At 39.5% G+C, this 12,115-nt stretch overlaps 1 protein-coding gene across 2 annotated transcripts in view; it reads left to right on the forward strand.

The window, feature by feature from the left end:
• LOC125456880 (BCLAF1 and THRAP3 family member 3-like) overlaps nucleotides 1-12,115 on the forward strand; it is a 49,353-nt gene that overhangs the window by 19,633 nt on the left and 17,605 nt on the right. Inside the window, exons 3-9 of one of the 2 annotated variants that reach the window (XM_048540379.2) lie at nucleotides 843-1,553; nucleotides 1,928-2,671; nucleotides 7,337-7,515; nucleotides 9,507-9,618; nucleotides 9,716-9,776; nucleotides 9,952-10,008; nucleotides 10,749-10,876. In XM_048540379.2, the coding sequence (XP_048396336.1) occupies nucleotides 843-1,553; nucleotides 1,928-2,671; nucleotides 7,337-7,515; nucleotides 9,507-9,618; nucleotides 9,716-9,776; nucleotides 9,952-10,008; nucleotides 10,749-10,876 (1,992 nt within the window). The remainder of the gene's footprint in view (nucleotides 1-842; nucleotides 1,554-1,927; nucleotides 2,672-7,336; nucleotides 7,516-9,506; nucleotides 9,619-9,715; nucleotides 9,777-9,951; nucleotides 10,009-10,748; nucleotides 10,877-12,115) is intronic. The other variant, XM_048540380.2, reaches the window with a different exon arrangement.

A 12,115-nucleotide genomic window follows, 5' to 3' on the forward strand; every position in this document is an offset into this window, starting at 1 on the left:
TGTAGAATGTTATCTAGTTGTTACTTTGTTCTTGATCTTCCAATTTCTTCTGATGAGGGCTGGATTCTTACTGGTATGAGTATGTGGTTAATGGCTGCAGCCTTGTATACATCTCAGAGTACACAATAACTTTTCTTTGTGTAAACCATGAATTCCAAAAGATCAGAGGAACATTTAAAGCAGGGATTTTTATTAAATTTGCACTTTTCAACAAATAAATGAAGTGGACATGCATTTGAACATTTTTGAACTGATTTATCTTCTGGTTGGCTAATAGTGCGTAGGTGTAGCATGAAATAAATGTAGTGACCACCTGGATTTAGAATTTCAAATTGTCTTCCTGAAATCAAAATTAAACAAATTCATACATTGTAAAATTAGCACAGTTGTAACTCCATTCTATTTAATGTCCCTAAATGGGAAAACAACCTAAGCTACTTTAAGGGAGTACTTCCAAACACAAGCGACAGCCGAGATATTACGGCAAGTTACTTAAAGCTTGGGCTGAGGGTGGTTTTTGAAAGTATACTAAAACAGGGGAGAGAGGCAAATGAACTTTAAGTAGGAATTCTAGATGCTAAGGCCAAGGCTGAATATTGGGTAGAATCATACACTTTATTACATGAATTTTGTTGAACACCTAATCCTGCTTCTGCTGAAACATTGCAGCCTTGGTTTAACTTTGTGGTTCTGATGGAACTAAGAGAATTTGAACTAAAAGTATAATCCAGAAATGGGAATGAGTCTTATTGAAATGAAGTTGTGACTGGAGTGAGCTGCTTTGTTTTGTTTTACTTCTGTTGTACCAAACTGTCCCATCTTTTCCTTCAAATACATTGTAGGTCAATCTCGCCAACCTATGGAAGAAGCCAAGAATACCCTGTTGAGAGACCACTGTATCAGTCGTATAGTGGGGAACTAAAAGAATTTGGTCAAAGCACAGGAAGACCTGTTCAGTGGAAGAGTCAACGGGAAAAATGGGCTGAAACAGCAAGTATAGAGTCAAGGTCAGGAGATGCTCAGTATGGTGCTATTCATCGTAAAGTTTTTGAGTATGGATATCCTTCCCCAAATCCAAGGAGAATGGGATCAGAACACACAACTCCAACAGGAAGAAACTTTTATCTACAAGAAAAAGAAGGAAACCGAAGCTACCCCCTTCCCCCAAGATATCTTGAAGATAATCCATACCATGATCATGATGAACGACCGTGTGACAGCAATGAATGGCATGAGCACCGACAAAGTTCTCACAGTGAACGGCACCATGAGCATGACCAATGGCACAATGACTTTGACCAGCGACGCTACCATCAAAATGTGGAAATTCCGACTCATGTCAGATTGTATAATGAAAAACCCAAGAATTTAGGAGGTGATCCACAAATGGATTCCTTTGCCCAGTCATTGCCTACTGCTTCTGGCTGTACAGAATCGTGGCACAACTCAGAAAGCTTTAGAAGCTCTAGTTTCCGCGAGGAAAGACATTCAGGTTCACATTCCCCTGGAAGACGAGCTAAAGAGCTTCTGGATAGGAGCCCCTACCAGAGGAGGTATTGGAATAGAACCGTTAAGGTTGTGTTTTGATGTAGACCCTCAACTGAATAAAATGGTCACATTTGGAGTTGAAAATTTAAACTTGAAAGCCCTTTGTCCTAATCTGAAAGCGCGAGCATTTTATGTAAATAGCATGTTCTTCTGAGTTATTTTGAAAAAGAGCAGATTGATGTTTGAAAGCAGATGCTCACTTTATTTTTCAATCAGCATTCTGCTGAATGGCTTTCAGAAGGATAAAGGGTTGAACTCGTGACCAAAGCAGAATACTGCTTTGAAGGAATTTGTCCTAAACTTGCTTCAAGTATTACCAAAACTTAATTCTCACTGTCTTCTTTCTACTGCAAGTGTAAACTGCTTTATGTCAAAACAGGTATCCTGATGAGGATGAAGTCAAAGGGTACAGAGAAACTTCTGGAAGAGGCTGGGTGTCTACAAAGCACGAGGTGATAGACCACGAAAGAGATTTAAAATGGAGAGGGGAGAAGTTTCCTCATAATAGGAAAAGCTACCCAACTGTGCCATACGATGATTCAGAAAATAGTCATGTTAAAGAGATGCCAAGAGACCGATATAACGATAGCAGCCACTGCGAGGATTTTGTGCAGGTAAAAAGTGGGTTTGCACATTCACCAAGATATCCTGAGATGCATTCCTCTTCCGAGCATCACAAGATATTTTCCAGTGGAAGACAGCCAGCATATTCAAGCAAAAGTAGAGAGTTTACAAGCAGCTGTTCAAGTAATAAAGAGGTGAGTCGTTTTCACAGTAGCAGTAGGAAATCAGATACTGATGTGAACAGAAGAGAGGGGCATCACTCTGAGTCAGGAAAATATTCCGTTTCTGAGCATTCTTCTAGCAGGTTGCAACATGTATGCAAGAAAGAAGTAAGCTCAAGATCTAGACCTTCAGTAACCAGAGGCCATTCAGATACGGGAAAAGAATTAAGAAAACACTCCAAATCTTCTGAAGACCACCATGGCAGCACTCACAAACGATCGAGCCATCGATCTAGTGATACGGAAACTACACGACATGGTACAAAGAGTGAGCGAAACAGAACAACGGAGTCTCTAACCATCAGAATAGATACGAAGAAAACTGTCCACAAGTTCAGGTATTGTCCTTAATTCTTTGGTGATATGAGGCTGGGTAAAGAAATTTCATGCAATCGGTAGTGTATAATGTAAGATTTAGATAGTAGTACCCTAGTTCTCTTATAGAAAGTAGATTTTTGATAAAGGTTTCCTTAGACCAGGGGTGCCCAAATATTTTCTCACCGAATCCCCAGGTCATGACTCAAATTGGCATGACTCCTCCGTGAGACTTGTAAGAGCTGAGTGAGGTTTGTGGGTTCGGGTGGAACCCTGTAAAAGGTGGGACTGCAGAATTGAGAGAATTGAGATTTTATTCTTTTCCTGAAAATGTTTGATGCTGACTGTCTCCACATTACGGAGTCAGGTGTTGAGGTAGTTGTTTTAGGCACAACCACAGTTTGAAAAATTTGAAAGATTTGAAGCTGTCTCACAACTCTTCACTCAGTCAGAGCTCCATGGTAGCCATTACTACCACAGAACCTGTGACACCAAACTCCAAATAACAGTCCCCACTTTGGGAAGCTCTGCCTTCGACTTGGACAAACAACAATGGCCGAATTACTCGTTTCTGTCTGTGATGCGGTGTTACAATTTACAGCTTATCCAGTTTTTACTCTGGATCATCGTTTTCCTTGCTGACTCCTAGCTTTTCTACAAACATTTCAGCTCCTCATGAAAGGAGAAGTGTAGACGGAGAAGAATTTCATCATGAGCCAGAAAATGAAGCCAATTGCATTCTTAAGCAAAAGGGATTTGATCTATTCTTTAATAGAATCAAGTAGCAAGGAAAGACTGAGAATGGAACAGAGCTTTGGTTAATATGGTTATTTACCAGAAGTCATATTAAGAAAAAAAAATTAAACTGAGCAATTCCCACATGAAGATCTTATGGACACCAGGATGTTCTTTCTAGTTTTGGTTCTGGAAAGTTGTTGAAGACTGCATTTGTGAAAAGCTGGAGACAAGGATTGGAAAATAACATGATAAAAGTTAGCCATCCTGAACTAAGACCTGGTGCTAATGAAGCTAATTCTCATTGCAAATGCCTGAGTGCTCACACTTTCAACTGAAGCATTATATTGGATAGACAGTATCTTTCTGCAAACCCAGTTTGTACTGCGGAATTATTTTGCGAAAGATCTTGTCAAAATGTCTTATCAAAGACTGAGAGTGGTTCAAATGGCTCATCTAAGTTGGGCAAAAGGGAATCCAGCATCATTCAGAAGAGGTGGAAATTTTTATAATCATGTGAATGGTTCACCTGCCACTTCTCAGAAGCTCTGCAGGAGTTAGGTAACTAATTTATATATTCAGAAAGGAGAAAAATTACATGTGAAAGGGAACAGAATTGTTGGCACCAGAGGCAAAACGATGCTGCCTCCCAGGCCTCAGACTGAATTAGTATGAGGAACCGGAAGGATGCACAAGATGAAACTGCCAAGGCAGCAAGATTACATTTTATATTACATTGATTTGTACCTCGTGAAGATAATATTTTACAATCAACGAATAGCACACCTGTTAACAAGAACCGATCACAGGAGCATATTTGCATTAGATGGACAGTATCTTTCTGCCAGCGACTTATACTGTAACACTACTTTGTAGGGATACACAATGGATCTTGAGAATAAAATCTACCATTTCCATCTCTACCAAATCTACCACACCATCCAGTTGGACTTGGGCAATGTTCAAATGTGTTTTTATATTGAATTAGAACTGATCAATTGAGCGACAGCCTTATTATGCCATCATTTTGTAAAGTCAGAACAGCCATTTAAAGAGGTCAACTCATTAATGCTAATTAACGCAGTAATGCTAATCAAGAGGTCAGTCGGCTTCTAATTTGAAGTAAACAGCTCTCATACTATGTAATGACCTGCAATATATTAACTTTTTGGTTAACTTCCTTTTGCGTTCCTTATTTAGATTACTATCAAGCTCCTGATTGAATGGCGTTACTCAAGCCAATGTCATGAGTGAAAACTGCCAGTTCAGCTTGAGGTCTCCCAGTTCAAATAAAAGGATCCCTCCTGTTGTGATCGTTGCAAATTTCAAGTGTACATATTCAATGCCTCTGTAGTAAATAATGAGTAAATTGGCTAAAAGTGAACTCAGTATATTGACATGGGCCAAAGAGGATCTCGAGGACATACCGGCAGTGTCATACTTCAGTGAAAATTGGTTTAGACTTGAAAATCATGCAGCTACTTTTACTTTTAAATGACACAGTTGAGCAGTGAATGTGTCACATTGTTTGGTTCTGGGTAATAATCCGGAAGAACCCAAGGGAAGCAGTAAATTCGAAGTCACACTTCCATTGGAAACATCTTGTTTCATTATTTCATCTTGTTTCACCTTCTAGGGAGTTCAAACATTTTCTTCTGTCATTGAAAAGCATTCCGATCACTGAATAGCTAATCAATACCCTAAAGGTCACCGAACTGGACTGACCATGTAACAACAAGATCAGAGGCTGGAAATTCAGTAGCCACCAATTACTCACCACCTGGTTCCACAAAGCCTGTTTAGCTTGTACAAGGCATAAGTCAGGCATGTGTTGGAGTACTACTACTCGCCAGGATCAGTGCGGAACTAACAATGTTATGAAACTGGGTAACTTGAAAGACAAAGTCTGCTCAATTGGCTCTCAGTCTGTCATCTTAAACATTTATTCTGCCCATCACTGGTATGTAGAGCTGCCTCATGTACTATCTAGAAAATGTATTACAGGAATTTGCCAAAGGCTCCTTCGACAGCATCGTTCAAATCCATGAACTTTACCATTTGAAAGACAAGAGCCAAAGATATATGGGACACCATCGTCTTCAAGTTCCCTCGAAACCACATACCATCCTGACTTGGAATGACTGTATATTATACTTACACTTGCTGGGTCGTAATCCTGGAACTCTAGCAGCACAGTGGGTCAGAAAGGCAGTTCACTATCTCCTTCTTGTTACCAGTTGAGGATGGAACATAAATACAAGCTCAGCCAGCGATGACCACATCCGGTTTTCAAAAATACATGTTCTTCAAATGAAAATTCAAGATGACCCAGTGTTCACTGTCATTGAGAGAGGACATAACATGTGAACAGCTGGCCAAAAATAAGACCAGCATTACCCTTGTTTATCTTCTGATTTTCAGTGTAAATTAAATTAATATTTCAAGATTTGGTTTTAATCTTACTGATGTGGCTAATTGATACATCTGCAGTGGACTTCAATTAATGGATAATTCAAAACTTTCCAACTTCGTTTGCTTGGGCCATTAACTGCACCACCTCTATGAAAACGTTGAGAACTGCCAGTTTGAAATTGCATTTTGCTGTGAATTGCCTTGAAGGACAACGCATCAATTCATTGGAAAAAGCCTGAATTTGGATTTCTAGGCATGATGTGCCTTTTCATGTGAAATTTCTTTCTGCTCAGCCTCAACTTTCTCAAATATTCAGTCATAAATGTGATGATTTTCCCTTTTGACAACTGCTTTGAAAGCTCAAATCTGTTTCTAAGGATAAAGTCCACTTGAAACAAATGAGTTCTCATGTATGTATAGTCTTATTCAATTCTGTAGTATGCGTAGGTGTTACTTTAGAAGAAGATTTTAAGGAAACCACAGCCAGATCGTTTAAGGTACAGATATGATTCTCGAAAGTTTTACATATCCTGCTTTTTTTTCCCCTTCTCTGGAATGTAATATCCATGACAATTAATGATTGGTAAAATAGATTGGAATTAATTTAGTATATTTAATGGCAGGCTTAATTTCATGGAGTGCAATTCCTTTTACAAAATGTTAAAGTGCTTGGCTGAGGATGTGGTGAGAAATTATTCTTGCACTGTTCAGTATTTACCGAGAGTTTGTGCTGTTCTCCTCCTCGTACGATCGATAAAGGAGATGTTATCATTTAAAACAATGTGTATCTTGCTTCATAATTTCCATATTTCTTTTGGTACAAACATATTATCAGCCTTGTCAAGCCTAAGTTCATGGAAGTTTTCCTTTGTAAAAGGAAGTGGATTTCAGTCGTTCAAGAATGCAGTGCACCACCACCAGCACCTTGAGGCATCTAAGAACAGGCATTAGCACTGACACAGCCAGCATTGCCCATTTCTCCATGACTGAATTTTTTAAAAGTATAGAGTAATCGTTATAGATATCTAAAGTCAGTTTTTTAAACCTAATGTGAACAGGTGTCGATGCCCTAACTTCCAGCATTCTATCTCTGAGTACCATCTCTCATCATTTTAATGGGAAGACAAATTTAGACCCCTTTGGGAGTACAATTCAGACCTAGCCATTTTGGAATGCATATTTGTAGTTGTTCATCTTCCCAAACTTTGCTATTTCCAAACAAATCTGAATTAGCAGCAGATCAAAAAATGAAACAAGCCTCTCGTAATTACAATATTTACAGTGGACCCCATAGTTTAGAGAACAATTTAGAGATGATATTTGAAGGTTACACAGAGAAATTTTGACATTAACAGATTGGAAAGGTAACAATGTCGGTGGAACGTTCATTAATAGTTTAGAATTGCCAATTTCCGTAATTACATGGTTTGCTGTCTTTGCACTTATGCGTATTTAAATGTAATATAGACTCTTTTGATAAAAGTTCATGAATGACTGATACCTGGTTGTGAATTTTTGAATGTATGTGGGGATTTCTCCAGGCCGACATCAAGTCATGCTTCAGAGAGACTAATGTCTCGGGATTTGGTTAGTGTTGGCAAGAAACGGGATGAATTCCATCATGTGTTTGAGCATATGGGTTCGTCATTCGAGGCTAACCCGAACATCTCTTCAGGAGAATTTGCCCAGGAGATAATCACTTTGGTGCACCAGATTAAAGGTTGGACATGCATTATGGCATCCTTTTTATTTAGTTGCAAGAAATGCTACTGCTAGCGAAAGCTAATGGTACTGAAAGCATTGTTTGTTGTTCAATGTCCTAAGAACAGACGATTAAATATTGTCTAAAGGTGCTTAAAACCATGTTAATGGTAACGTGTGCATTCTTCACAATTGTTTAAAGCATTGTTTATTAACATTGTGAAATCTAGCTTAAAATTGAAGCACTTTCGTTTTCTGGTTGCTGAATGTATGAAGTGAAAGAGTTGGGGTTGTAGCATTACTTCACTTCATAGTAGATACCAATTCACTTGAACCTAAAATTGCACACTGTACTTGAAGAGGTCAAAGTTGAATTTGGAGGAGACTCATGTGGAACATAAACAACAGGGTAAATTATCTGTGCGGAATGGTGAGTTCCCAAGCTTGGATTGAGTAATATTTGTATATACCACATGTTTGTCAGTGGCAATGGTATGATGATGATTTTCCATCATTTGCATTGACTAATGAGCGGCATTTGTAAACCCACAGTATTCCTGACCTTTGCACCTGTCTCATTTTAGCAATTTGGTTAGAATTACTCTGAACTGAATATTGAGCATATATTTTGTATTGGAAGCCTTGGCCAAATATTAAACCCAACAACCTTGCAGATTAGTGACCTTCATAAATCAATGGCCCAGAAATGCACGTGGCCAGATATAATCATTTTTCCAGGGTAGTTTGGAGTTATGCAGAGGGACCATGTGGAAATCCTGACACTTCCTTACTGGGAAATGCCTGGGAGATAGAAATTTCTTTGGGTCATATCCGAAGTCCTCGAGTTAGAAAATGTGGAGAATTGGAACTCAATTCAGTTATTAGTTACCACTGAAAAGTCAGGGCTTACAAATTTGCTGCAATTCCAGGGTTAAAGCAAGCCCTCAATCCACCTGGCCCCCTGAATTTTCAACCACGCTCCATGCATTCCACCTTTCTTCCTCCTTCACCAGTATCCCCAATCCATTGTCAAAGTGGCTGCTAGACATTCAACTTTAGAGTTAGGCAAAGTTACTGCTTACTGTTTCCACCTTTATCTGCTCCACTGCTGGCTTTGATGTTTCATGGACTAATCAAAAGACTTGTGTCCAGGAAAGAGCAGGGCAGAATTGATCTAAATGTAAGAGGGATAATTTAGTCCAAAAGGATCTCTGATACAGATTCCAATCCTGATTGGAATTTCTGGGCCATTATTTATCTCTCTGGAGCATTTAGACAATGGTTAAATATTTTGTTTGTATGTTGTTTACTGCAGTTAATCTGAAGTTAAGGTCTTTTCTCCTATAATTCCCTCCTTACTGTCTTACATAAAACTTGAGAGAAGCAAAAGAAAAGCATTCTAAAATTTACTGTAACATTCAAAAAGACCATGGCTGCTGTAATATGTCCATTCTTGCACACGAACCCCTTGGTTCCTTTAATCGCCAAGGGTTGTAACTGTCAGTTATAAATTTTGAGTATTCATAGCCCTGTGAATCGAGAACGTCAAAGCTTTGCAACCCACTGAATTATGAAGTCTCTCGTCATTGCAATTCGAAATTCAAAACCTTTTAATCTGAGTCTGTGACCTTCCACCTTAGCCAGATGGGGAATAAACCCCGTGCTGTTGTCATTATGATCCACATGCTGGTCACCTAGCCAACCCAAGTGAACCGATGCCTTCTTCCTGTCACTTAAGTTATTGATGTAAGTTAACTAGCATTGTTTGTTCATTTATATGGTGGCCCGAAACACACACTGCAGTAGTTAATAATATGTCGGTTATATGATTGGGTGAAAATTAAATACATTTCAAGATTTTAGTACACTGGCATGTCGTGCCATGAGATTTGTACTAACTTCTAAGAATATCAAAAGATACAGTGTCATAATTTTATGTAAAATCTAGCATTTCTACTTCCCAACTGAGATGTCACCCAAGGTAATGAGTGGTCATGATTTTTGTTACAGAAGACCATTTTAAGTCTTCAGATCTAACATTGCATGACCGCTTTTCAAAGTTGCAAAATGCACAGAGTCCTGGAAGAAATGAGGAAAACGCTCGGGGCCCTGAGATACACAGGTATTGTGGTGATACTGCGTGTACTTTACAGTTTTTCTGAAGCCAGCCTTTTATTACTTAAGAACATGATCTACTTTTTTTTTCCTTTCTGGGAAAGACGGATTGACATGTCTCTGGCAGACTTGCACAACCGAGAAAGGAAACCTGTTGCCAGAAAGGTATTGTACCCTGTTTAGTCTTCCTCATTTCATACCCTTTTCCATTTGCACTGTAGCTTGTGTAACTATTTTCTTATGACTTAAAATGAGGCTGTGAGAATACAAATTGGAATTTATCTGTCAGCCAACCCCATCAGGTGTGCGCAAAATTCATATTACACTTGTGCCTGATTAGATAAAGCAGCAAGAAGACAATGAATGGGTACTGAACTGTACAGTAAAGCATTGGCAGGTAGGTGCAGAAAACCATTTATTATACGACACTTGAGCGCCAGGCTGTACTGTGCTCCTCACATCTGGAGGGAACATTTAAACCCATGCCCTACTAACATTTTTATATCTTTATGCATAACATGCTTCCACTCATTCCATCTGAGTTAGAGGATCCCGGAGATCACTTGTGTCTGTTCAGCATCAGGTCCATAGCATTTAAGCCCATCTTGTAGCCAGGCTTCTGTCATTCACAATGGTAGCTCAACCTAAATCAACTCTGCCTCCTCAACAAAATTTTTCACTTTTTTTCCCAAATAGCTAACAAAAACTGACCATGTCCTGTGGTTCGAGACAAACCATGTATCTTGATCCAATTTCTCCTTTGATCTGCTCAAATCCCTGGACCTGTGATTTATTCTTAAGTGACTACCTTGAATACTACTTCTAACCTCTCCATTTCCCAGTCAATCAAGTGAGAATATATAACTTTACATTGCTGTTTTTATTAAAGACCCACAGTATTAACCAAAAGGCCCGACCATCCTTGCAGCATTACAAAAATTCAGGCTAAGCTTACCAAGCAGCTATTGTGCATTTCTCTTCTGATGTAATTTTATTCGATTTCTCAGAAAAGCTTTTCATTGGGATGGAATTGGTTGTGTTGTCAAATATTTCTTGGTAAAAATGAAGCCTTACTCTGTTTTTTTGAATCTGCAGCAGCTGATTTGATTTTACTTGTACCTGTTCTGTAATACTCAGACCAGCACATGGGTTGCTGTAAATCCAGATGATCTTCGTCATGACATAGAGAGAAGGAGGAAGGAAAGATTGCAGGACAAGTATGGGGAGGCCTATCAAGCCCTGGAGCCAACGTTTCCCTCACGCAGGTAACTCCCAGAATACCAAAAATGATTTCAAGGTTCTACTCTTAGTATATCCTCACGTCAGTCTACTTCACTGACCGTTCAGTGCTGAACAAAGTATTTTTACTTTGGTAACGCTTCAAGTAGGGGTCATTGCAAGTGTTCAGTTGGAAGACATTCCTTGAACTGCTCCAGGAGATAAATAAAAATAGTACTGGACTTAATTCAGCTGAAAGTTAGGTAATTAAGACAACTGGTTTAACTTTTTTTTTCCCAATCAACTAGGTCAGAGATGTTATTACACACTTCTGGAGCAGGTTGACTTGAACCCAGGCCTCCTGGCCCAGAGGTAGGAACACTACCACTGTACCACAACAGGGACCACAATATCTGCGGCTCCATCCCTGGGTGATCTCAAACCACCAAACTTTCGCTTAAATTAATGTGTTGACCAATTGCTCCTAAGCCTGGTATTCCCAGGCAGTTTCCTAAGCAAGTGCTAACCAGACTTGAGTCAGCTGAACTTGCAAGATCAGACATTTTCAGACTAGTATGGCCTTAGTCATAACAGGTTTTACTTGGGCATTTTGCATCAGAGGAACAAACTGTCATTTCCTGACTGGGGATTGAACCTAGGCAGCAGAAGTGAGAAGCTGAATCCTAACCACCAGGGAAGGCAACACTATGTCTGTCATCATGAGTGATATTTTAATCAGTCTGTCAAGAGCGTTATGACTCATCTTGGAAGCAGGTGGAATTTAAACCCACGCTTCCTGGCTCAAAGGTTGGGACACGGCCACTATATAACAAGAGCCCAATTCAGTTTCAGAAGACTTTGAATTTCGGGTCATAAAAGGTGACCTTGGTGTATGATACCTTTGTCTGCTCTGGAGCACTGCTTTGTTGTGTCAGAATGGAACTGGAGTTTCGTGAAAGAGGGAGGTACATAGTCAATCCCCCCTTGCTCATTGGTGAATACTTTCCGCTCTTTAATGTAAAAGTTAGTAATGTATTAAGGAATGCATACTGCATGGGCTTAATATGTTTGTCCCTAGCAGGCAGGGAAGATGCAGTCGTGTGAGGGAGCCCTTGGTTCTCAAGAGAGGTTGAACGTCTGGCTAAGGGGAAGAAGGAGGCTTATGTAAGGGTTTCAGAAACAAGGAAGGGAAAAGGCTGTAGACGGACACACGTTATCCAGGAAGATCTGAAGAAACAGCTTAGGAGAGCTATAAGTGGGCGTGAGAAAACCTTGGCAGACAGGAT

Source organism: Stegostoma tigrinum, chromosome 12 (assembly GCF_030684315.1).
Source record: "Stegostoma tigrinum isolate sSteTig4 chromosome 12, sSteTig4.hap1, whole genome shotgun sequence".
Lineage (NCBI taxonomy): Eukaryota > Metazoa > Chordata > Chondrichthyes > Orectolobiformes > Stegostomatidae > Stegostoma > Stegostoma tigrinum.